Consider the following 26,522-nt stretch of genomic DNA (forward strand, 5'->3'; position numbering starts at 1 on the left):
TATTTCTGTTAGAGAGAATCTTTCAAAATGAATTACTAAAATACGGGGAAACTTATGGATCGATAAAGACTTTGTGCATTTTCTACTTTCCTTGCAACTAGTACACGTCGGTTTTTCATATCCATCCAAAGTTTCCTCTCTTGTGAAGAAAACCACGCATTGTGATAAACTCAATTGGCCAGTTCTTGTGGTGTGGGAAGTGACAAATACCAGAAAGGATCAAAGGTTACAGATGAGTGTCCACAGTATGTGCATTTCATCGTAGATTTTAATTGACCAACGAAATTATCTTCAATCTTAGAGTTATATGCACTCAAATAAATCAGCCATGACTCTTGTGCTTTTCCGCTGTCGGTTAATTTTCCGTTAATCCTCGTTAAGGTCCGTTTAGGTTTCTGATTAATTCTATTAACGTAATCATATAAACATTCTAAAAAAGATAACGAAGGTACTCCTGAGCATCTTGATGCGCATGACCCATGAATTGAGGGGAAAAACTGTGAATCTGACATTTTTAGGAGACTGTGTTCACTGCTCTATCAGATGAATCTTCTGACCACAATTCCTTGATAACTTCTGCTAAAGCTTTGATTAAAGCACCCTCCATACTAGAAATATTAGTATTGATATCTTTCATGTACTCATCCTTTTTCAAATATTCCAGTAACATTGGATTACACTGTTTTAAAACAGAAGTTGCCCATATTTATCAACCCATTAAGCCTAAGGGCTTTGACTGAGGAATGTATCACTGATCTAATTTTGTTGTAGCTGTTAATGATTCGTTCTCAACCGCTGTTTTCTTTCCAGTAATCACGGATGCGATGATTCTTCCCATCATTGGACTAACGAAATGAGGAATTTGAAATTAAATTGCTTGAAACTGAATAAGATATATTCATGGTAATTTTTTCGAATTTGTGAGAGAAAGATAACTTCAGAACTTGTTCAATCTGCTACTCCATTTTGCGTTGTTCATAGGAAATTTTTATTTGATTTGTGGCTTCAGGAATATTTCATCTTATTTTTGAGTAGACGGAAGAGTACCCAATATCGATGTGGCATTATCCCTTTGAATGGCGATACTGATTCTGTGAATTAAAAATGAATAGGCTCGGTTGCCATTAGTAGAATTCATCGTTCTTCTACCAATTTCTTTCGACAATTCAGAAGCATGAGATCTGAAAGCACCGAAGGTTTCAATTGCAACAGGAAAGAAACAGTAGGAACTTAGCAAAGTGGAGTATTTCCGAAATTATGATTTTTCTGCAATCATAGCAGCTGCTCCACTGGAATTAGACGTAGCGGCAAGGTGTGAAGCTGCAACTGTATCTACGCAGATAAAGTCCCAAACCAAATTTCCAAGGAACTAGACTCATCCCGTCTAGACGCTTTCCAACATCTCGACTAACACCAAGGGGTTCAAGAACTGAAGGAACCTCTGCAGTGGCTAGAGCTTTTTTATAAAATCATTGATGGAATGAAAATCTGCCAGAACTAAATTTACACCTCAGGCCATGGTAACCATTTTCTTCTACAGTGGATCCACATCTGCATTTATAATTAACACAAATTGAAGAACCTAACCGAAGGCCTATCAAAATTTTAAAAGATGCATCATCTAAGAGGGTACCCAAAGAAGTCACGGGAAGAACATTCAGCAAGAAACCAGATTCTTTGGACATAGCAGCTTTGAGTCTAGCTATTTGAATATCGGAACGTTCAGCTTACTCAAGAAGTTGATTATGAAACAAATTGATCATTGGATAATCCCAGGCTTTCTGACACTTTTTATTTTTGGGAAGGGTATTTTTTGTTTGAGATAACCATTTATTTTCACCATTCAAGTAATGAGCATAAGAAATTTCAGAGAAAGATTTGGAAAGAAAGAAGTTGATCAAATGACGAGAACTGTTATAAGAGGAAAGAAATGCTGGCAGTGAGAGGAACGAGGCTAATCATCGAATACCTAAACCACCAGAATCAACTGGGAGAGTAGCTTGACTCCAATTTGACTCGAATTTATTATTGGTAATTTTTTGTAAAGATTTGCAAATTCCTGTAACTCCTTTTGACATCCAATAATTTGGGAACTTCCAAACAGTATTTCAATAGAAAATATGCTATATGGGAAGAAAGACTATTGAGACGAGATGAGATGACAATAGAATTAGAGGAGACTATCTTTTATGTGTAAGGCAACGTGATGAAGACTCTACAAAGGAAGAAGCTCCCAATAAAGACCAGTGTGTTTTGGGGGCAATTTTAATTTGTGGACAAATTATTGTGAAAGGATTTGTAAGCATATGAAAAGGGGAAAAAATTTCACATTTGTCGAAATTTAATTCAAGTCCAACATCATTAGAGAGATAAATTATTTTTTGAATTCCTGGAGAACAGAATCTATATTACCAACAATTGAACTATCGTCCTAGGTACCAGCAATTGAAATTGGTGTAGATAGACTTTTATCAGTTCATTCAAAGTGAGTCAGAAAAGAGGGGACCTAGAGGATCGCCTTGTTGAACCCCTCTCTGAAATAAGATAGTATTTTTCCAAAGTTCAAAAATGTTGAATTTTGATAACATTGGTTGATAAAAGAAAAAAGGTGAGGAATAATTTCATGGGTTTTTCGTAAAATGATGTTTCTGTGAAACATCATTTTACGAAATGATGTTTCTGTGAAACATCATTTTTATAATCTAGTTTAACAAAAATTTGAGAAGATGGATTCGATGCTGATTTAAAAAGAGACGAGCAGCATGTGCAACTGCTTCGCATCCCCCTAGAGTTCCAAAACCAAATTGAACAGGACGAAATAAATTTCCTGAAAAAAAAACCAGAAACATCAATACATGATAATTTCGCTACAAGGCGACGGCAAATGGTACCGATAGCAATGGGGCAAATGCCAAAACCTTTTTTTAATGCTATCAAAGAGGTACCATACAAAATAGGACAAATATCAGGATTCAGTCGACCGATCAGCAAATTGTTACACAAGGAAGTTAAAGTACGGAAGCTTTTCACCTTTAAAACCGGAACTTTTTGATGTCTAGTCTTGTGAATGGGAAGGTCTGAGGGAGTCTATTCCTCCTGCCGAACCAGTATGAAATGATCTGACTGCTTTCAAGACTTATTTTTCATCAACTTGGAGTGGAGTACAGTTTATGTCGGGTATAGGTTCTTGACAGACGTCAGCGGGATGTTTAGTTTGAAGTTCAGTTAACGTTAGATCATCAAAATCTGTATTTTGTATAATTCAGTATTCATATAAAAGTATTTGTTTCGAAATAATGTTCTTTTGTGTAATTCAATGTTTATATGAAAGTAGTTCTTTCAGGAGGGCATTCTTCTTCCAGTTTGTTTCTAAAAGTTACTTCTTTGCATGATCTACACATCTATGTATGAAGTTACTTCTTTTAAAATTGATTGCTTCCTTCCTTTTTCTGGTAGAAAATCAAAAACATTCCCAAAAATTAGTCACTCCTAAAAATTTAACCCTTTCAATTTAAATATAAGTAAGAATGAATATCTTATCTTACGAAAACATCATCTATGATGACAGAAAACTCAAATTTTGCTTATCCAATATTATCAAGGGCCCTCAACACAGTCTGAGAGAAAGCCAAATTTCGACATCGACTGCCGAATGAAAAATATTTTGCATTGATTAACACTAATAGTAGTATTTGATGTGAAGGGTCGAGATTAAATTATACCTATTTATCTGTTTCACTTTCTCATAAAAACTTCTGTTATATTCTGAGCTATGTCGTTTATCTAACAGAGATATGACTTTAGGATAGCGTACAGCATTCTAAACTATCTACATATAATTTACTCTATTCTTCCTTGAAATGGATAGTTTTGCTGAAATGAAGTCGGTCTGGTGGCCGGGGGCTATAAGTATGATACAATAAAAAATATATGTATGTTAAATTAGATTCATCTATTAATCAGCTGTCGCTTCTTTACGAAAGATCACCCTCAGAAGTTGAAACTTGTGGGACGAGTTTTTATTGACAAAAACAGGAACAATTCATCATGCAAATGATTAAAATAAAAATCACTTCCAAATGATATGTGTGATTGATGACTTGTTTACTTTATGGTAATTCATGATCATTTAAATGAAATGAATAAAGACACTTTTGTCTAAATACCATTGGTATATTTTATTTATACGACCGGTTTCGGGTTTGACCCCATTATCAAGTATAAACCTGAAATCTGAAATTTTGAAATATCTATTTATTAGAATTTTCAGGTATGCTGCAAGGGCAAGTATTTGAGAGTCAGGTAGTTGGCCGAATCAGGATGCCAACTTGAAATTCCACCCTGAAAATTCTCGGGGGTTGTTAAACTCATAAATTCAAGAGAGGAGACCTACATAAATCAAGTTGCTCGTTTAGGGGTATATGATTCTGGTTTTTAATTGATTTGTTAATTTCCATGGCCTCCAACAAATTCATTTTTTCCATTCATTACAAATGTGTAGGATTTTGAGGTTATCTTCATTTATCTTGTGGTTTGATTCTTGGAGATGTTCGTACATTGCAGATTTTTTGTCCAAACAGACGTGTTTACGCAGTCTTATGTCAAAATTTCTATCGGTTTGGCCTGTATATACTCCAGGCCATTCGCCACACTCTATTCTATATACAGGGTGTCCCTGGACTTCCTCTTTTCCTCTCGGGAATGTATAGATGGGGTCAAAATATCACCAGTACTTCATATAACTTTTTTTCCTAAAAGTCTTCGTAACCAAGTTACGGGCCCTCGAAGTTACAAAATGAAAAATGTTTTTCTTTGATAACTTTTCAAATGAATATTCAAAATCATCCAAATTTTGGTAATTGACTAAACAAATGAATTCCGTCGATGAGCTTTCATGCAGGAGTCAGTTGTTTTGCTACAAAGTCAGGAACGGACTACCCCCGATGGTCCACACCCTAAAACTTTGAAATGACAGATATTTTTCAATATTTTTCAACAAAATAAGGTTACTTGGACAATTTTATGAATAAAAGTACTCGTGTGGAAAGTCGATCGGAGCAACGAGTCTTGATAAAAATGTAGTTCTACTCGACATCAAACCCGCTCGTCCACCATTATTTGAAATGAATAATTATCAAAGCAGAAATAATAATGATAACGTTAATTCAACAACATTTATAACAGGAATAATACAAAGTATGCTAAAATGAAGTCGTAAACAAAAAGTACAGTACCTATATGGAAGTTTAAGTCACAATTGTGATAGCAGATATTTTTTCAAAAGAAATATCAAGTTCTGTAGATTCGTGGTGTTTTTAAACTAACAAGCTACTCTACTATGAAATATCGAATTCATTCCATATTTTGTATGTACATAATACGTGTGGAATAAACACGTTTCGTGTTGATCAGTTATCTGAATCTCATGAAACTCAACATTCGAATGTTTCAAATTCTTCTTCACAGCTAAACTGTTGAGGAGTTTCACTGATAATTATAATTTTAACACGAATCTAAATTTAGCTGAAAAAACGCACATCAGAAAAAATATTTACTATACTAATAAAAAGCAAATGAATGAACTACAAAAACGGCTGCACATGATCAGGTGAAAAATATCCAGGGAATAATTATGTTCCATTTCTTTCACAGATGTTGACAAAAAACCTTTTAGAAAGTTTTGATAAAAAATGAGAAACTGGAATGCGATTTTGTTTTGTTGAGTGGTGCGTTATCATATGACTATCATTGTATTGCCAATATTCTATAGGATATTTTGAATTTTTTTGATATGGCCGAACAGTTTACATTCAATGAATATGCAGTTATGCATGTATTTTATGGACGAGCATTTTGTAATGCTGCAGAAGCTCGTCGTCTGTATTCCGAGCATTTTCCCAATCGAACGGTACCGTCAAGAGAAACATTCGAGCGTGTCGATCGCAGCTTGAGGGAGACAGGTATGTAATAATTGATAATTAATTTGAGCACGTTGTTTTATTTCGATATTATTGTAGGTACAGTTTTGCCAAAACGAGGTGGTGAGGGCGCTCCTAGGACTGTACGTACCGTTGTATTGGAGGATAATATTTTGGAAGCCGTCGCTGATGATCCTTCAATGAGCATCAGAAATCTATCAGAACAGTTCCATACATCCAAGTCCACTATTCATAGAATAATTAAGGAACAACTGCTCCACCCATTTCACATCCAGAAGGTACATGCCATGACACCTCAAGATTTTCCAGCACGACTGGAATATGCCAATTGGATCATGGATAGGCAGAGACGATATGACTTTTATTAATCGAGTTTTATTCACTGATGAAGCAGGTTTCAGTAGAGATGGAGTTATCAACTCTCATAATCTCCATATATGGGCCGAAGAAAATCCCCATGGGATATTGCAAACCAAACACCAACGGAAATTCAACGTGAATGTTTGGGCTGGTATCATAGGAAACCATCTTATAGGACCATTCGTTCTACAGGACCGATTGAATGGAGAACGTTATTTGGAGTTCATTCAGAACGATTTGAATGGACTTTTGGAACATGTTCCATTGCAAACCCGAAGAGATATGTGGTTTATGCATGATGGCGCTCCTCCTCATTTTAGTTTGATTGTGCGTGACCATCTGAACCATATTCTCCACAATAGATGGATTGGTAGAGGTGGGCCATATTCATGGCCATCGCGGTCTCCAGATTCAAATCCATTGGATTTCTTTCTGTGGGGGCATCTAAAAAGCCTTGTTTACGCTACACCTATTCACACAAGAGATGCATTGTTGAATAGAATAACATTACATTGTGAAGCCATACGAAACGACCCTGGAATGCTATTTCAAGTACAGAGAGGGTGTCTTCGCAGACTAAGAAAATGTATAGAGAGAGAAGGTGGTCATATCGAGCAGTTTCTGCAGCGGATTTTTCATTTCTGTTTGCTCTAGAGGCTCTTGAGTTTCGTTAGTTAAACGTGTTTGCATTATAAAAATTCGTTATGAACATTTTACCTATCATTTCCATTTTCCTTAAAAACTAATATTTTCGAATAATGGTAGACATCTCAGGATAAATGTTGTTGAATTAACGTATTCATTATTATTTCTGCTTTGATAATTATTCATTTCAAATAATGGTGGACGAGCGGGTTTGATGTCGTCGAGTGAAACTACATTTTTATCAAGACTCGTTGCTCCGATCGACTTTCCACACGAGTACTTTTATTCATAAAATTGTCCAAGTAACCTTAATTTATTGAAAAATATCTGTCATTTCAAAGTTTTGGGATTTGGACCATCGGGGGTAGTCCGTTCCTGACTTTGTAGCAAAACAACTGACTCCTGCATGAAAGCTCATCGAAGAAATTCATTTGTTTAGTCAATTACCAAAATTTGGATGATTTTGAATATTCACTTGAAAAGTTATCAAAGAAAAACATTTTTCATTTTGTAACTTCGAGGGCCTGTTTACTTGGTAACGAAGGATTTTAGGAAAAAAATTTATATGAAGTACTGGTGATATTTTGACCCCATCTATACATTCCCGAGAGGAAAAGAGGAAGTCCAGGGACACCCTGTATACCTGATTTTTCATTCTATCCTGTGTGAATTTTGCATTAAATCTGTAGAACCCTGTTTAAAGCAGGGAACAAAAAATCCTATACATGTTTAACTTTTTCGTCAATTTATATGTTCAATAATTGTTTTTCAATCATTTTTACTGCCCTGAAGAAGCTTCCCAATAGAAGCGAAAGCTTGGCAAAGTAGAGCAAAGTTTGATTTCTGATTTTTTGAGTGAGAGACCCTGTCTCTCACTCAATATATATGTTTTCCGATGGCATTTCAGGTTAGCTTCCCAGATTTCTGCTACCGCAGTTGTCGTTTGATTGGTCAAACCACCAACACAGACATAAAAACTTGGCAAGTTGACTTGGGTGGCTCCACTTATGTTTCGCTTGCGTTTACGCAGCTATTTTTATCAAGTACTTGCTTGGTTTTTTCCCATTTCGTCTTCAATCGAGGACCGCCTGCCCGGTACTGACGATGCCCAATAGACTGAAACAGCTGTCTACCGGTGGCTCTTAAATTGAAATCAATATGGGAATGATCAAAAAGTACTTAAATATATAAGTATTTTTTGATTTTCATGGAATTATTTTCCAGCAGCTTGACTGCATTAACCTTTCTAGATTATATTAATATATATATATATATATATATATATATATATATATATATATATATATATATATATATATATATATATATATATATATATATATATATATATATATATATATATATATAAAATAGATGGGTAGTCTTTGGTGACTAGTTAGAAACAAAATTACTAAATTATTGGGGTACGCAGCATGCAAAAGAATACTCTTAGGACATTGATTTCAATATTTCGACACTTTTTATTGTCATCATCAGGGAAACTACAAGAGTAAGAATGTGTATTTACATATTGCTTAAGTTTTGATAAAACTACTTACATTGTCCATGAGGTTGTATGCAAATGGTGGAAAAATCATAAAATATATTTACAACAAAACATTATGGTAAAGTTGACAATACAATCTTTGCAACAGATTAAAATAATATTAGGTACTATTATAAAACACTCTGACACTTTCAGTCAATATTTAAAATAAGTTAATTATGTTGAATTTTTATACGACGCAGTAACAGAATAACGAGAATATTCGAATATTGAAGTTGATGGACGCTTGTTTTCTACATCAAGGCCAAATTTTAACAACTCAAAAACCAGTTTCATAGAACACCAAGTTAAAATGTATCATAAAATACCCAATGGAAAAGAAATTGACAGTGTCCTAACTTTTAATTTGATCAAGATATGAAGATATATTAGAATATAAATTTATGCATGTCACAATATGAAATAATTAGAATTAAATAAAGTTGAAGCTAACATTCAAATATATGTTAGAAATTTGACAATTCATTAGAAAGGTTCTGGACATTTCCTTGATACAAGTGCAATAGATAGCAATATATTTCACTTAAATGGTTGATATCAGTTTCTTTAATAAAGAGTGAATGTGATTATGAGATGAAGGCCATCTCTAAAAAGAGTGTTTTGTAATAATTGTCTTCAGTTGCTAGTATTTTTGTAGAATTGAAGTCCGTACCTACCCCAATAGTTCAGTAATTTTATTTATATATGTATATATAGTGTTTTATGTAGAAATGTTTATATGAAATGAAGAATATATTATTATTATTATTTACTGCACCAGCTGCTCGTACTAAAGGCACATATCTGTTGGACCAACTCCACATGTGTTGGGAGGGATGTGACTTGAAGAAAAAACTTGTAGTAAATTCATGGGAGAAACCAGCCAACAAGAAGAAACAATCTTCATCCCTTTAATTTCCTTCCAAATAAATGTATTATCAACAGAGTATCTTTTCTATCTTGACTAACATCCCTAACACACCGGCCTTGAATCTTTTTCTCCTCAGGTTCACAGTTTGAAGGGCTACTAGCCAGACAGTCTTAAGATATTTTTTCATATCTTCTAATATAGAAAACAAAGTCGCAAAATACTTTCAGTTACAACATTTATAACTATGAACCGATTTCATGATTTTTGCTTTGTTGGATTTGTGTCTGCCCTGGATAATTGTAACTGGATAAGGTGTAACTCGATAACAGCTGGATCAACTTTTATGAGTTTGGATTTGTTAGATTTCTCTGTGTGGAATAGCAAAATGACTATTAGGCTATTTGGAAAATTAGTAAAAAAAAAATAAAGAAAAAAGAAATTGATTTGTTAGATTATGACGATTGTGCACAAAAAAATTGATGCTATGATATTTGTAATTGTGCATGTTTGAATAATTTTCATTTCATAATAGAAGTGACGTCAGAAATATCTATCAAATTATTATTTACAATGCTGCGAGCAAGATCGAATCTTTCACAATGAAACTATAATGCACTTGGACTACAAAATATTGCGAATCAATCCACTATATGTGAAGAAGAAATCGCTTGACTTGAGGGCCAGGTTCATGTTGCCAGATCTACTAGCTGAAAATCTCTTGTTTTAGCTCTCAAGCTACTGTTCTGCTTGAGAGTTAATATCTACTGATGACTCAGTTGACTTTCTATATCAATTATAAAATTACAGTAAATAGTGAAAATGTATATGTTATATATCTATACAATATATTTACCAGTGTTTTTTGTTCTACAGTTTCTCTCACACAAAATCTAATCGTAAAAGTGACCTGGATTATTTTTTGACTTTCTCGTTTTACATTCTAAAACAAAAATGAAAGAATATGAGTAAAAGGGTTTATTTCTTTCAGTTTGTATCTGAAATAAAAATCTGTGCATGATCTACACAACTTTGTTGATATATCTGTAGTTTTTATTGAAAGTTATTTTATTTTCCTTCCTTTAGAATGATGGAGCAGTAGAAAGTCAAAAAACTTTCATTTGCAAAACAATTCTCTCCTTTTTAATTTACAGGATAAAACTTAGCTATTCATTAATATACAGAACATTTAATAATTCTATGGTACTAAGCTTGCCGGGTCACATAATAATAATACTTTCTTTATTTGCGTCTAATTACATGGCCCATTATAAACATAAAAAAATATAAAAAAAAAATAACAAAAAAGTATATATATGAAATAATATGAAACACGAATGCAAAATGGAACTGAAAACAATTTGGAAAAGTTCTAGTTCAGCCCCAGGTTAACATAAGTCAAATCATAATTGTTTGCGAGCCAAAAAAAATTATTTTATAAATGTTGAAGTATAAATATTACATGTGAAAATATTGAGTTATTCAATCTTGGCCAAGAGACTGTCTCTCATTTTGTTTCAAAATGAATATAGTTTCATAGTATGAAGTGATGGGTCGATCTTAGTATAAAATTTGAAAACATTGTATGTGAAGCTTCTTCCGAAAAAAGAAGCTTTGGATGGTGGAAGCAAGATAAGACCCTTCTGACGTAAATTAAAGCTATGATTATCTGTCCTATATTTTATTTTACTGTAAAGATATAGAGAACACTATTTATTTATTATTGAATGGGTCAAAATAAGAAAATGAAGTTTTCGACATTCTTGCATTTTTATCCATTTCGTGGATCTTAGTTCATGAGATATTGGATCATATTTGTGAATACTGTAGATCAATCCGAGACACGATTTCTGAATTTCTTCTATACCTTTAATATCGTTATGATCTAAACTATTTACACTATATAAAGTTATCAGAAAGTTGAATAAAGAAAGAATGTCAATACTGAACAGATGAATAGATACATAAATATACAATATATTCCCGAACAATAATTCAATACTAGGGAAATTAGGAAATGTGGTTGATAAAGTATTTCATAATTTATCAAAATTAATTATATGATTGAAAAAATGTACATTTGGTATGTATATAAAATGAAAAAATGCATTTGTGCAAGTATAAACAGAAATAATAACAGTAAATGATGGATCTACTGATAATACATATTTAGATATTTTTTCACTCTTTCTATATATGTAGCATATTTTATTCCAATAGGTTTATCTCTCTTCTAGTTTATAATATCCAAGTTTGCATTCACTATAAGGCTCTGAGGTTTAGGATAAACGGTCTTTACTGAGTTTATTGTATATTAGATATGTTTTATCCATATTCACGGGACATCTTTTAATCAAAATCAGTTCAGAAAATAACAGGAATGTTGGTTGTTTGAGAAAAATATGTATTCTTTTATCTACATTTTTATTTTCGCCTTCAAAATAATCCCCAATATATACTATTCACTTGTGCCAGCACATCTTCTAATTCTCGTAACACTTCTCAAACTCGATTTTTAGGATAGTCTTCAGTTTTTTTAGCAAAGGTTTTTTCATGACATAAAACGACGGCCTTTAAGGTTCTCTTTATTTTTGGAAATAGGAAAACTCACACACCATAATATAGAAACTGGGACATTGTATTCCGTTTTTAGACAAAAATACATGACCAAGCAATCTAATGTGAGCAGGTGCATCATGGTGGTGCAAAAGCCATGAATTATTTTTGCACAAATTCAGGAGTTTTTTTTCAGATTGCTTTACGTAAAAGGCGTTAAACTTGTAGGTTTTAGGTAATAACCACGTGTCAAGAATCTATGATGCAACATGCCATTGAAATAAAAAAATACATTGAGCATAACCTTCAGGTTTCACCGCACTTGTCGAGACTTCTTCGGTCTTACCAAACCAGAATACCTCCACTGGGATCTTAGTTTCGATATCATATCCATAAAACCATGTTTCATTTTTTAAGCAAAATTGGATACACATTCATTTAATCAAACAGAAGTCGCTGAGCTCTTAAAAACACGTCTAACTTTACGGCTACCACAGATAAAGTGAACAAGGAATATCGCTGAAAATTTTATCATACTTCAGGGGCAAGTATACCTAAATGAATGTGAAATTTACGTTATTTTCTGAACTTGGTATATAATTTAGACTGTTAATTCAGTAATGTTGCAAAAATCTCCATTTTGTAGGTTACTGATATCTTCTATCTTGAGTAAGTTATTTGATATTGAGACTACAAAAATTGTGAAACATGTCAACTTCGATCTCTTTGAGCAAAATTTAAAGTGATACCTTGATAAAAATGGTTTGAAAATGGGCATGTCAAAATTAAATATGATTCGGAAAAACATTCTTTTCAAATTGGAAAAATAAATATTGAAATAGATGGAAAATATTTATGGAACAGATGAAAAACTATTAAGAAAACGGATAATCAAAATAGTTGCAATGAATTTGAAAAGCGAAAAAAAATTTAGGGAATAAAATCAAAAATGAAAATAAAATAATCGCAAGAGGTTTCAATTTCAAAAGAAACTCATCAAAGGATTTGAAAGAAAAAATGAACGTGCAATCTCTACAATTGTGGATCGTTATTGAAGAACACTTTCAGTAGAAGAAAAAAATATTTTTGGCAGTTATGTAGAGTATACAAAAATAATTGTATAACCCAGTATTGTCAGAATTATGATCAGACGGTAGCCAGTTGATTAGTTAATTCCTCTCGTAAAACCACCATTAATTTCAATTTGAAAGGTAAGAACTCGTTGATTCTTAGCTCGCGCTAGTTTCGATTTTTGAGGGTTGTCATTCGTTTGAGGAAGGAAACTAGTTCAAGAATAAACCCATTTTATTCTTTTTCTAATCATGTCTCTCTAATGCTGTGATATATTGGATTGTCAACTAATTCATAAGAAGTTGGAGTTCATACCCAGTGTTTGTTGAAAAAGGCAGAAAAAATGGTCCACCATTTCTCATTTTCAGATATTTTTCAGTTGAAAATCAAATCAAATTGCATTGAATTGAAATTCATTTAGTTTCAAGAAGAACTTATTTTCAATATTCTAAAATAAAATCGAACAGAAACAAATAAATATCGGTAAAGAAAAAAATAAGTAATGGAAAAATAATTATCATTTTTCGCAAACCTATAATTATATGTGTATGTTCAGAGAGGCAGAAATGGTCCACCATTTCACATTCTTAGATACTTTTCGGTGGTACATCAAATCATATTGCATTAACGTATTCAAAAAAAAAATTATTGTGAGATTTTCACAATACGAAGCTATTGTATGGCGAAACACGTGTTTCGCCATACAATAGCTTCTTCGGGTGTGTAAAGACACAATAAAGTGTTTTTGAAAGCATTAGTTATGGATTTTCATCAACTATCGGTCAATTCCATCATACATATTGCATTAGATTGAAATTTCTTAATTTTCAAGAAGTACTGATTATGAAAACTTCTTTTCAAAATATTGAAATAAAATCGAACCGAATCAAAGCAATACTGATAATGAAAAAAATAATTAATGGAAAAATAATAATTATTCTTCACAAACCTTTTGAAAATTTGTTTTTGCATTTAGTCATATTTTTTCACCATATGTAACATTAGCAAACTTATTGAGAAAAACCGAATTTTGTGAAATAAGGATATAAATTACCATTACCTGTAATAGGATCTATTATTCACTTGAATTGGACTGTTGAATCCTGAGTCTCAGTTGTTCATTATACACTTCATAAAAATCCCTATCACTGGTAACATTCAAATTCGATATGGTAGCTGTTTCAGATACGCAGTTGAACATGGGAAGAGCCGACCTAAAGAATTTGGTTGATCCATTTGCATTCCTCGTATCATTATTAGAAATAATATAATTAGTGTGTGCAAGAGAAAAATTTGTTCTGGGTGCAAAACCTGGAGGTGGGCATACAGTAGAAGCTTGAGGCAACATATTTTGTAATCCAAAGGCAATTCCATTTGTGGATAGTGATGTAGGGGAACAAAAACCGTTCATAGGATAAGAACAGTTTGCAAACCTTGCACTATGGTAGTAAGGGTTATTGAAAGCTACAGACCAATAGGGAGATTCAAAATTCGGCATCATCATATTACATGAAGAAAACTGAGAGGTATAATTTTGTGGTACTAGAGAAGACTGTTCTGAATCTTCCTCTACGCATGGTTTTACAGCATTTGTATTAGAGAAATCAAAATGTTTGAAATAATGTAAATCTGAAGATCTGGAATCGTTAGTTGACCATGTTTGTTGAGATATATGTGCCTCTTCTAGATTGGCATAATCGGTAGAGTTATTACTTTCACTTGAACCGTCAGAACAATAAATATCAAGTTTTGGTTTTGAATATGACAAAAATGGATTATTGCGATTTAATCTGGGAATATCATTAGAAATTTGGCTCCCTTCTTTACCAAAACTAATCAAATCTTCTAAAAAAGGATTTGTACTGGAATATGAAAAAGATGTTTCCTCTGGTTTTTCAACTACTAATTCTGAATGTTGTGCTAACTCAGAATCACTTCTGATAGACACTGAACTCTCACTACTTTTCAGGTTATCATCTTCATCAAAATTGAGTTTGCTAAAAGGATGATTTTTGTCAAAAGCTGTTTTGTCTTCTTTTTCGAGTAGATACTTTTCAGGATCTGAAAGGTTTTCTATTGCTGTTTGAAAACTACTTTCATGTGATCTACTTAGACCTGCTGACTCAGCAACATTATCTTCCTCTGCTTCAGTCTGGATTTCTCTATCAAAATGTTCATCATAATTATCTCTACTCTTTTTGAATTGATCATTGTCACAGATACTTAAAATGTCTTTCATTATATCTTCCGATAATAAACGGTCCTTCCGAAGTTCGTTGACAGTTTTATTTTTCAAGATTTCAAGCCTTTTTGTAATGAGTCCTATGTCACTTTCCAAGTAAGAAGTATCATGTTGAACACCTTCTGATAATTCTTCATCATTAAATATTTCATCTTCGCAATAAGCAATCACAGCAGACTGTAGCTCGCCAAAATAGGACATATCAACATGTTCTGCTTCATGTTTTTCTTTATCCATGAAATATGTGGGATGGATAGAATAAATTCTACTTTCCCTCACACAATATGATTCGTGAAATGCAGTGGCTAACAGAATTAGTTTGACTTCTTCAGTACTATCAAATTTGAAATACTGTGGATAACAGAAATTTATAGGTACATTTAAATCGTGAAAGACTTCCATTTCTGATGTGGAAGGTGCCAATCCATGTTCAATTTCCACAAAGGTTGGAAAAAGGTGAATCAAATTAACTACTGGGGTGCTTATATTGTCAACAATTGATTTCTTCTGTGCCTGAAAAAATAATCAATTTTAGTAGTTTTCTTTATGTAAATATTAGATTTACTGTATACCGGGTATCAACCAATCTATTTGTTAAGTTATTCTAAAATATTAGGTGTATCAAAATGAGATTTGGTATTATAAGTAAATGGTAGGTGGAGAGGAGAGTTTTCCCATATTTTTTCACTTTCCGGTCACTTCCGGTTTCACCATAAATGGCTCTGGAAACACTTGGCATATTTTAATATTTTGGGATTTCTGAAACAATTCACCTAGAAAGTCATGATCGAACTAATCTATGGTGATGTCAAAAAATTACAACCCTCAAGTTTTAGTGCGTAGGAATGTAGGATGCATAGGAATAAGACAAGTTGGTAAATTGAGATTTTCGTATCTATTATTTTTCCAATTGTTACCATTTTTGAAGTTTTCGAATAAAGAATTTTTGTAGAATTTGACGCAACCAATTTATTTGTAATTGTTTGAAAATAAGAACATAAATTCGATGCGGCAACAGACGCAGTGCTCTTGTTATCCTCACAGCACATACTGTTTCGATGTTTTGGTCTCCGATTTTATTCATTCGGTGGAGGCATGGTTTCGTTGAAATTAAAAGGTCCGATTCGTGTGCAATTTAATACAAATAACCAAATCCTATTTGTGTTAATAACTTCTTCATTTCGATTGAAATTGTCTCTATGTTTATGAATTTCTTTCACCTCCCTATACACCTTTGGAAAGCAATTCTGAGTGCTTGTGTCTCTTCCAACAATATAGGTTGAGCGCCTTTCTTTTCGTGTATATTCAGTTACAGCTGATACGCTCGAGGTGACAATTTCATTCATGTTCTTAGAGTTGGATACTTGCACTTCTTTTCACAACTTCACTAAAAGCTCTCTGGTGTCCTTAGCTGGTCTTAGACTCTTTCTGATAGTTTTTGTTGTCCTGAAATATTGGTTTCACGTTGTGTTTCTTCAGAATTCTTCGAAAATGACCCATAACATTTTCAACATGGAAAAGGAAAGCTTTTCCATGAATGGGCGTATCTGAAATTACTTCCGCGTTCTGTCCTTTCTATCTGAATCATCCACAAATTACTCATTTAGATAATGACAGTCACGCAAACTTTATGAGCATACAGTAGGAGTTTCTTAATGTTCTTTGAATATCAAATTAATTTTTCAACAAAATGTATAGAATTACATAAAAATTAAAAGAAAAAGAATTGTTTGCTCAGAGATATCCCAATTGGCAACCTCCAAACCATCAGAAATTTCTTCATGTAAAGAACCGATTTAGCAACAAGGAAATTTTGTATTTCTGAAAAATGAAGAAGACGTAGAAAATTTCCAAAATATCACATTCTCAAGCTTTTTACTGAAAATAACTCCAGACCAGAGTGTGAAAAATATGCGACACCACTCCTCCTCATAACAACCTACACATACCAAATTTCATTTTGATATACCTCATACTCCAGAAGTTATGATTCGAATGAATGAATGAATTCTTTGATTTGACACCCAAAATAGTATGTACATGTTCAAATGTCAATCATACGAACTTATTGAATCCGAATTCATGAAGCATTGATTAAATTGATTGATAATTGACCCAATTCATTGTATAACAAAATACATTAGAACTCAGTTTTTCCTGTGTTTATCTGAAGATACAGTTTCAAGTCTACAAAAAATGTTCAGTTATTTTTGTCAAGTTTTCATTATATGTGGTGTTCGCCGAAAAAAGGTACATAGTGTACAAAAACAAGTTTTCGAGAAAAACACGTTTAAGGTATTGCAGTGTAGGTATTACTACTATGTACACGGCTTCAGTGGGGTGTAAGGTCTTGATATAATTGGTCTGGGTATCTGTGTGACGTCATTCCTTCAATCTGCGATTTTTGTTCTCGTTGTAGTGTGGCGGTAGCTTCAGTTATCGAGTCTGTGATTGAGCTACAACGCAGCTGATTAAGTAACCCTTTCTAATATAGCCTTTTTCTTTCTAGATATTCTAGACAAATGTTTTCTTTCAGTTTCATAATTTTCATGAGAATTTAATCGTGAATTATCAATTTTCATAAATTCTATTTTATTAAAATGAACACAAGTGGCGATTTTAAAAAGAACAAAGAGGTTTTTTTTCTAAATGATTCGAAAGTTACGATGAAGATCCACAGTAATTTCATAAACTACCCCTTAAAATTTGATCTTCACAAACTCAATTTTCAAAAATATATCGCATGTTTTGCTTTTGCTATCACAGTAGCTTTTTCTTAGTGAATGACATACTGAAAGTAAATTATTTTCTTTACCCTAATTTTTATATGCCCCAGGTAATCATAAGTGAAAGATACCTACTCAGATACTTTGTGAATCATAATTACCTGGTACATTCTCAAATTATATATATGATGGAATTGGCCGATACTTGATGAAAATCCATAACTAACATATTGAAAAAACACTTTATTGTGAGATTTTCACTAAACGATTTTACAAAAACGCAACGCGTGTTAGTCATACAATGGCTTCTTCGGGCGTGTCTTTGTGTAGCGTTTTTGTAAAATCGTTCAGCGAAAATCTCACAATAAAGTGTTTTTTGAATACGTTTTTCAAATTATGATTACCTAGCTAGAGCATATTACATCAAATTTACATCAATAATACAATATCGATTTATAAGAAAACAATTGGATTTAAGTAGGTCAACATTATTTAACTTATTTTCTTAGAAACCGACATTATATTATTGATGTAGAATTATAATTTGAGGATGTACCTTAGATATATAAAAGTTGGAATAGATGTTCTAGATTATGAAAAAAAAACAAACACACGTTTTACAGTAAGTTACTAATGAATTTGAAAAAATTAAACTAAAGTTCAAATTTCAATTATTATTTATATATATATATATATATATATATATATATATATATATATATATATATATATATATATATATATATATATATATATCTATATATATTCTAGAAAGGTTAATGCAGTCAAGCTGCATAATTCCATGAAAATCAAAAAATAAATAGATAAGTACTCTTTGATCATTCCCATATTGATTTCAACCGGGCAGGCGGTCCTCGATTGAAGACGAAATGGGAAAAAACCAAGCAAGTACTTGATAAAAATAGCTGCGTAAACGCAAGCAAAACATATGTGGAACCACCTATTGGTGTGACACCCAAGTCAACTTGCCTAGTTTTTATGTCAGTGTTGGTGGTTTGACCAATCAACCGATAACTGCGGTAGCAGAAATTTGGGAAGCTAACCTGAAATGCCATCGGAAAACGAATCCACATGTTTCTAGAAATGGTATGAAATCTAGAAAGGTTAATGCAGTCAAGCTGTTGGAAAATAATTCCATGAAAATCAAAAAATAAATAGATAAGTTCTCTTTGAGATATATATATCTGTAGTTGTTCCTAAATAATTTTTTGCTGCGAACTGGTTTATTTTAGGCAAAAAACTCAAGAGACATTTTTTGTTTAGAATGAAACAGGCTATCGGAAATACATTTTTGAATGGTAAACAAATAAAAAGACAAAAAGTTACATTGGAAATAAATTTTAAGGGTTGCGTTTTCCACCCCTTACAACCATGGGGTAAACCAAATAAATTACTGGCTAAGTGTCTTTTCGGTAGTACAAAACATCAGGTTGATTTCAATATTGTAACTTTTTCAGTGCTTGTGAAAAAAATTGTTATACAAATTTTATGTACCCCCTTTTAAGGGGCTGTATCTTAACAAGGGATGCTCCAATGAAGTTTCTTTATATGAAAGATCCTACCGTTTTTTCGATGAGAAATCACCTCCTTGAATGTTTTACACTTATTCAGTTACACCCTGTATATATATATTTATTATATATATATATATATATATATATATATATATATATATATATATATATATATATATATATATATAGTCTCCCAGAGTAGGAAGTGAGCCACTTCCATTGAAAAATTACGGTTGAAGTGAGGTCCGCGACAAAGTGAGGACCAATATACGGACCTCACTTTGTTTCGTGAATCAAATAGTTCTAATGAGTGTCTCAATACAAGATATTGCCATTTCGCGTAAAAAAAAAATGGACCTCATTTGGTATGAAAACCCGTTCACCGCATATATTTCAGTTCAATGGTTGGACGCTTGAGTTCGCTGTTCCTCCCGTATATTTTCATTCGTGTATTCCACGTGCTGCGTGCAAAGTGAGACCCGGAGATGTCGCAACATAGCGCTGTCCTCTCTTTGTCGGTGACTTTGTTAGTATATGAGTTCACGAATTCAGAAATACTTACGTTAGTATGAATGAGTCTGGGCTTTAGGTTTAGATTCGTGTTAAATGGACATACTTTTTGTAAAATTAAGTGGTTAGGCTCATTCGATCCGGAATATTGTCTAGAAAAAAAGTAAATTAGTTCATAAAAAATTCAACAAAGTTATAAACAATTAAAAACCCTAGAAAGCAGTGTTCGGTTTTGTTGGTTATAGTTCGTGAACTATAAATACTTTTGAATTTTGAAAAAGAGGTCTTTGAAGAGGAGAAAATTTACTAAAAAAAGAGTTTCGACTCCCGAAACGGTATCTCCATTATTTATAATTTTAATTTAACGCTGAAAATAGCCGTCCGCGCGCCACTTTTAGGTTGCGCGCATGGCCTCTAAGCGAGTACGTAACTTGAAAATATTTTTTTTGAGGTAGCCAAAGCGGTCGGTAGACAAGCGGTTCGGCGTGGGTGCTTTGTTCACTCACTCGAATTGACTGCCGTGTTGGTCGGTGGTTCAAGCCGTGTTAGGAATCACACGTTAAAAGGTAAGACCTCGTTAATCCTTAGCTCGCACAAGTTTGGACTTCTGAGGGTTGTCGTTCGTAGGGGTGCGACAGCTGGTTAACGGAAAAAACAGATTTTAACAGATTTTTTTTCAAGTTAAAGCTAATAGAAAAATTGAAAAAATTTATATGATCTAAACACCATAGAGAACTGATTCCCGTTAAAATTTTTCATTAAAGTTGATTTTTCAATAATCTAGATAATTGTTAATTAACAAAATTTTCTAAAACTTTCTCTACCGTTCAAAGTGAAATAAATATTTGAATAATTACCGTAAAATTTTTTCGCTTCGTGGAGCCCTTCTTGAATACAAAAGAAGATTGCATGATAAAAATTCTGAAAATTTCAATACTTCGTTTATAATAATTTTTTAAAATAAACAAAAGAAGAAAAAAACACAATAATGTTGTAAAAAAATGTTATCTTCATTCATCATTATTTTATCGTTTTTATATCAATGAAAGACATTTATAAACTGAAACAAATAATTTTTATCTCCATTTGTTTATAATTTTTTATAAACAAATAGACTACTTCAAGATTTTAAAAAAATTTACAACTTCATAGAGAACTGTCAATTATTATGATATAAAATAAAAATCTCAATAATATTTAATTGTTAATAATTGTTTTTTATATATCTACTGTTTAAATTATTAGTTAGGACATTTTTTTCTTTTCTAAAATCATAATCGAAAGTTCTCCAAAAAATATCAGAATATAATTCATTAACAATTCCATCGTTTATTAACTTAACTATTTGTTGTAAAAACAAATTCTACTCTTATCTTCATTTTTTTTAAAGCTATAAAAGTTACAAAAACAACCACGAGCATAAAAATACCATAAACAATTTTTTCCATTATTTATTCAATTTTGAAAATGCACTTGCTTTTAACTATTAGAGATACGACAATGAACATTCAGATAATTTTTATAGATAATTGAATTATCTTTCAAATGTCATCTTGCATATATTCTTTATTTGGGAAATCACTCCTAAAAATATAACCCCTCCAAATCATTCTTTATTTATTGTTAATTTGTTGTTTTAGGCATTTGTTTATGAAAATTAACGATTTCCTCGAGTTTTTTTCAACTTTTCAGGCTTACAGCTCAGTAAATAATACGAATTCGGATATTGAACTCCAGAGCTATTTTGTTAAGGTATAAATTATCTTACAGTTGCAGTTGGTTATTTGTTTATTTGTTCATTTTTTCATAAGCTATTGATGAATTTCGATAAATTTTGTGCATTATTATATTATTCCCAAATAATTGATTACTTCTATTTCACTGAATTCTAGTTTGTAATTGAAAAAATGCTTAAGACATGCAACAATTCCATTAAAAAATATAAGGACACGAGGTAAGAATAATATTGTTGAGTAGATATGATATTTATATAACTAAAAGCAGTTTATTTCTTTTAGAATTAAAATTTTAATCGTAATATTACAATTAGCGGCGATAATATTCGTTATTATTATATCAAGAATAATAAAGCAGTCAATTTATTTTATCGATTTAGTCTTTTCCTTTGTTTTTTGGGTGGGAAGTTTTTGAAGTATGTACTTGCAATATCTAGGTTTGAAAGTGAACGTGCTATTCTTTTTCCTTTGTTACTCGAGAGATTTTCGATTTTTTGCTCTTCTATCTCTTCTGCTTCATCGTTTTCTTCTTGATCTCTAGATTCTTCCATTTCTTCTTCTTTTTCTCCTGTCTCATCTGGCTCCGTATTTTCTTCAGATTCGGAGTCTGAATCTGCTCCGAAAATTCCGTTATTAATTTTTTGATGAGCTGACTTCTTTCTATTTTGTTGATCAGTGACCATGCCGTATTTGAAATCCTCATCTCCATCATCAGAGTCATTATTTTCATCTTCATCTCGATAACAAAATTGGTCTGAAGTTCAATATCCAAATTCGCATTATTTACTGAACTGTGAGCCTGAAAATTTGTAAAACCCGAGGAAATTTTTATAAACAAATGCCTAAAACAACAAATTAACAATTACTAAAAAATATATGCAAGATGACATTTGAAAAATAATATTTCTTCGATATTTTTATGCTCTTGGTTGTTGCGAATTTGTTTGTAACAAATTATTGAGTAAATAAACAATGAAATTGTTTATAGAATTTTTTTTGTTATTTTGTAGGGAACTGTTAATTATGATTTTAGAAAAGAAAAAATGTCTTAACTGATACAGTAGACATATAAAAAAACTATTTATTTAAACAATTAATATTATTATTGAGAATTTTTTTTCGATCATAATCATAATTGACAGTTTTCTATGGAGTTGAAATTTTTTTTTTAAATATTGAAATAGTCCATTTCTTTATAAAAGATTTATAAACAAAGTATTTGTTTCAGTTTATAAATGTCTTTTATCGATATAAGAACGATTAAATAATGATAAATAAGGGGAAAAAATGTTCACAACATTATTGTTTTTTTTTGTTTACTTTAAAATATTATTATAAACAAAGTAATGACATTTTCAGAAGTTTTATCATGCAATCTTCTTTTGTATGTATCTAAAAAGGGCTCCACGAGACGAAATAATTTCACGGTAATTATTTAAATATTTATTTTACTTTGAACGATAAAGGAAGTTTTAGAAAATTTTGTTAATTAACAATTGTCTACATTATTGAAAAATTTACTTTAATGAAAAATTCCAACAGGAATCAGATCTCTATGGTGTTTAGATTATATCATAAATTTTTATAATTTTTCTATTTACTTTAAGTACCTCAAAAAAAGTATTTATAAGTTACGTACTCGCTTAGAGGTCATGTGCGCAACCTAAAAATGGCGCGCGGACAGCTATTTTCAGCGTCAAATTGAAATTATAAATAATGTAGATACCGTTTCGGGAGTCGGAATTTTTTTTCAGTAAATTTCCTCCTTCAATGATCTTTTTCTCAAAATTCAAAAATATTTATAGTTTACAAACTATAAACAACAAAACCGAACACTGCTTTTTAGGGTCTTTAATTGTTTATAACTTTTAGAATTTTTTATGAACTAATTTACTTCTTTTTTCACAATGATTTGACAATACTCCGAATCGAATGAGCCTAACCACTTAATTTTACTAAAAGTATGTCCTTTCAATACGAATCTAAACTTAAAGCCCAGACTAAATGATTGATTATAGGTGATACCAATGATTGTGAAATTAAAGTGACAACAAAATGGTCTTGTATTTGAATGTGAAATTACTGATTCAACTCATTCTATTCCATTTGTTGTTTTTGTTTTGGCATCAGTGACGTTCGAGAAAAAATATGAAGTCAGGCAGATTCTAATTCAAGACCTGCTGGCACACTATTGCTGTGCCGTTTCACCACTTGTATTAGCAGTAATTTTTGATAATATTTTACACCAGTTGAGTATGTTGAATTTCTCACTTCAAAGAATGGTTGAGTTTTGAATAAGTGATCCAATATATTTTTACTGGTTTTATCGCTTTTGATGAAGAGCTAAATGGAAAATTCAGCTCAATTAAAATCTCCTTCGACTTTTACATTGATTTTTGAAAATGTTTAATTTCAACCACAAAACTGTTTCTCAATTATTAAAATAAGCGTTATGCCTCTGAAGTGATAACAAAAATGTTGATGTCGTTTTTATGTATTTTGCATTGACTACTTATAAATAGTCATTAGCTTCTTCTGAGTAGGGTCTGTTACTAACTCTCTAAGCCACAACTGGGAGCATCATAGCTATTTGTAGTTCCATCAGCCATGTTACGTAGGAGAATCAATCCACCTTCAATTAGATAAATAATAAATGGAGGGAGAATCTGAAAGCAATTATTTATTTAATAATTAATAACGAAGTTTGATTTCGTGTTAATTAGCTATTGAAAGTATGGTTCGAATTCTCTGTCTATATACCGGGTACCAACGAAATCATATATAACACATGTGGCCATTTCTATCAAATATAGCATGACGTCACATACAGAAATATTGCCAAACTCGATGTAGGATGCTAACGTCGAAGTTTGCTTAATTTTTGAATAAAAGTTTTGAAATTGAAGTTTTTGATTCACCACGTACTTTTTAACAATTTTGTTTTAAACGCCATTGTTTATATCATTTATCTCGAAAATCTAAATAGAAATTAGTATTTTTTGAACTTCGACTTCGAAATGACTCTCTTATACTACAAAAAGGTGTCGCAGATAGTAATCTGTTTATTTTTCTCTGCCAATGAAAAAGTGAAAGTGTCAAAGCTCTCATTATGGGATAATAACTTCATAAAAATTACACTTTTCACCGGTACAGATGAATGGACAGCACAGTATCATTTTTTGTAGTAAAAGAGGTACACTTCGATGTCGAAGTTCAGAAAATACCATTTCCTATTTAGATTTTTGAGATCAATGAAGTGAAAATTGGCATATAACAAAAGCCCCTAAAGAGTTCGTTGATAAGTGAAAAATTTCAATAGTTGACTTTTATTCAAAAACTGAGAAAATTTCGTCGCTAGTTTCTCTTTATATCGAGTTGTTTGACTTCATAGTACCGCCATATTCAAATTGAAATGGCCATATGTGTTATATCGTTAAAAAAAGAATTTTATTTCTGATCAAATGGTTGAAAAAATATACAGAGTCCTATTGGACTCTGCTAGCTACAGAGTAGCTTTCAACCATTTGTAATTTTTGCGACGGCGCGCGGCGATCTATTCATTAGCCTATTGAGAATACCTTCACGAAGTGAAAACAATTCTAGGGTTTGAGTTTGTTAATTAACAGGGTTTTTATGTTAACCTTCAGTCCATAAAAAATTATTAACTAACAAATGCATATTTAATGTAAAATTGAGATACAATTTTTTTTTTCACGGATTATTGTTCATTGACGTATTTCAAAATTACATGATTTTTTCATTTCTCAATTTTCATATTTGATATATTAAAAAAAAGGTTTGTTGCTGTGTCAGATTGACGCCCCGCGGGCGAGAGCCAGGCTACTTGTTTTTGGCTCTAGTTTCAGGGCTCTGTAAAAATTATAAATAATAGACGTACTGCTCCGGGAGTCGAAATTTTTTTTTAAGCATATTTGATGATCTTTTTTGATCTTTTTTTTTAATTCGAAAATTTTGAGTACTATTCGAGATATTCAAAAAAAACAAACCTCAATTTTTTTTTAACTAATTTGTTTATGACTTTCGTAATTTGTTTCAGTGTCTTTTCGAACTCATCCTTAAACTTTATACGTGACAATATGAATATAATGACACCTTGATCGTAAATTTCGGAGACTATATAAAAATTTTGGAAGAAAATGGTACATGAACTAGACTATTGATTTCATTCCTGCCAAGTCCCTTGGTACCTTCATATTTTAAAATCCACAACCGGTCCAAAACCTCGTTATTTATGTTTTTCTGTCCATCCTGAAAAATGTATTTGTGAAACTGAAATACTCAAAACATGAACAACATGTATTTTTTAGTTTATTTTGATCAAAACTAACTTAAATTACGCAGTAGTTTCCACGACGCAACAATCAAACTTTTATAAATCTTCGCTAATATACATTTATCTCTTATCCACCTTGCATCCATCTGTTTCACATGTGAAAAACTCGGCAACGTTTAATGGACCTCACTTTGCCTTTATGATGAATTAGTACGTGTATATATGTCCTCACATTGTTAGGATCTTTGAAAAATATATACGGACCTCACTTCACTAGGAGAATAGTACTGTCCTCACTCTGTAGATGTATACTGAAAAAAAATAAATAATTTTCTATTCAGATTTTTACGAGTATATTTTCCATTTTTCTATTGGAAAACAGAGGTCAACTCCTTCACCCGGTCCTCACTTGGTTAGGACTGAACTGTGTCCTCACTTTGATAGCTGGCGGTATATATATATATATTATATATATATATATATATATATATATA

At 31.8% G+C, this 26,522-nt stretch overlaps 1 protein-coding gene across 2 annotated transcripts in view; it reads right to left on the reverse strand.

Annotated features, from left to right (window-relative positions):
• The window catches only part of LOC111509665 (uncharacterized), a 193,236-nt gene that overhangs the window by 5,842 nt on the left and 160,872 nt on the right, over positions 1-26,522 (reverse strand). For both annotated transcript variants that reach the window (XM_074170308.1, XM_074170309.1), the window contains exon 10: positions 14,046-15,740. In XM_074170308.1, the coding sequence (XP_074026409.1) occupies positions 14,061-15,740 (1,680 nt within the window). In that variant the 3' untranslated portion in view covers positions 14,046-14,060. The remainder of the gene's footprint in view (positions 1-14,045; positions 15,741-26,522) is intronic.

This window comes from Leptinotarsa decemlineata, unplaced genomic scaffold, assembly GCF_025532065.1.
Source record: "Leptinotarsa decemlineata unplaced genomic scaffold, Ldec_3_MD MMD2_P_RNA_scaffold_8, whole genome shotgun sequence".
NCBI lineage: Eukaryota > Metazoa > Arthropoda > Insecta > Coleoptera > Chrysomelidae > Leptinotarsa > Leptinotarsa decemlineata.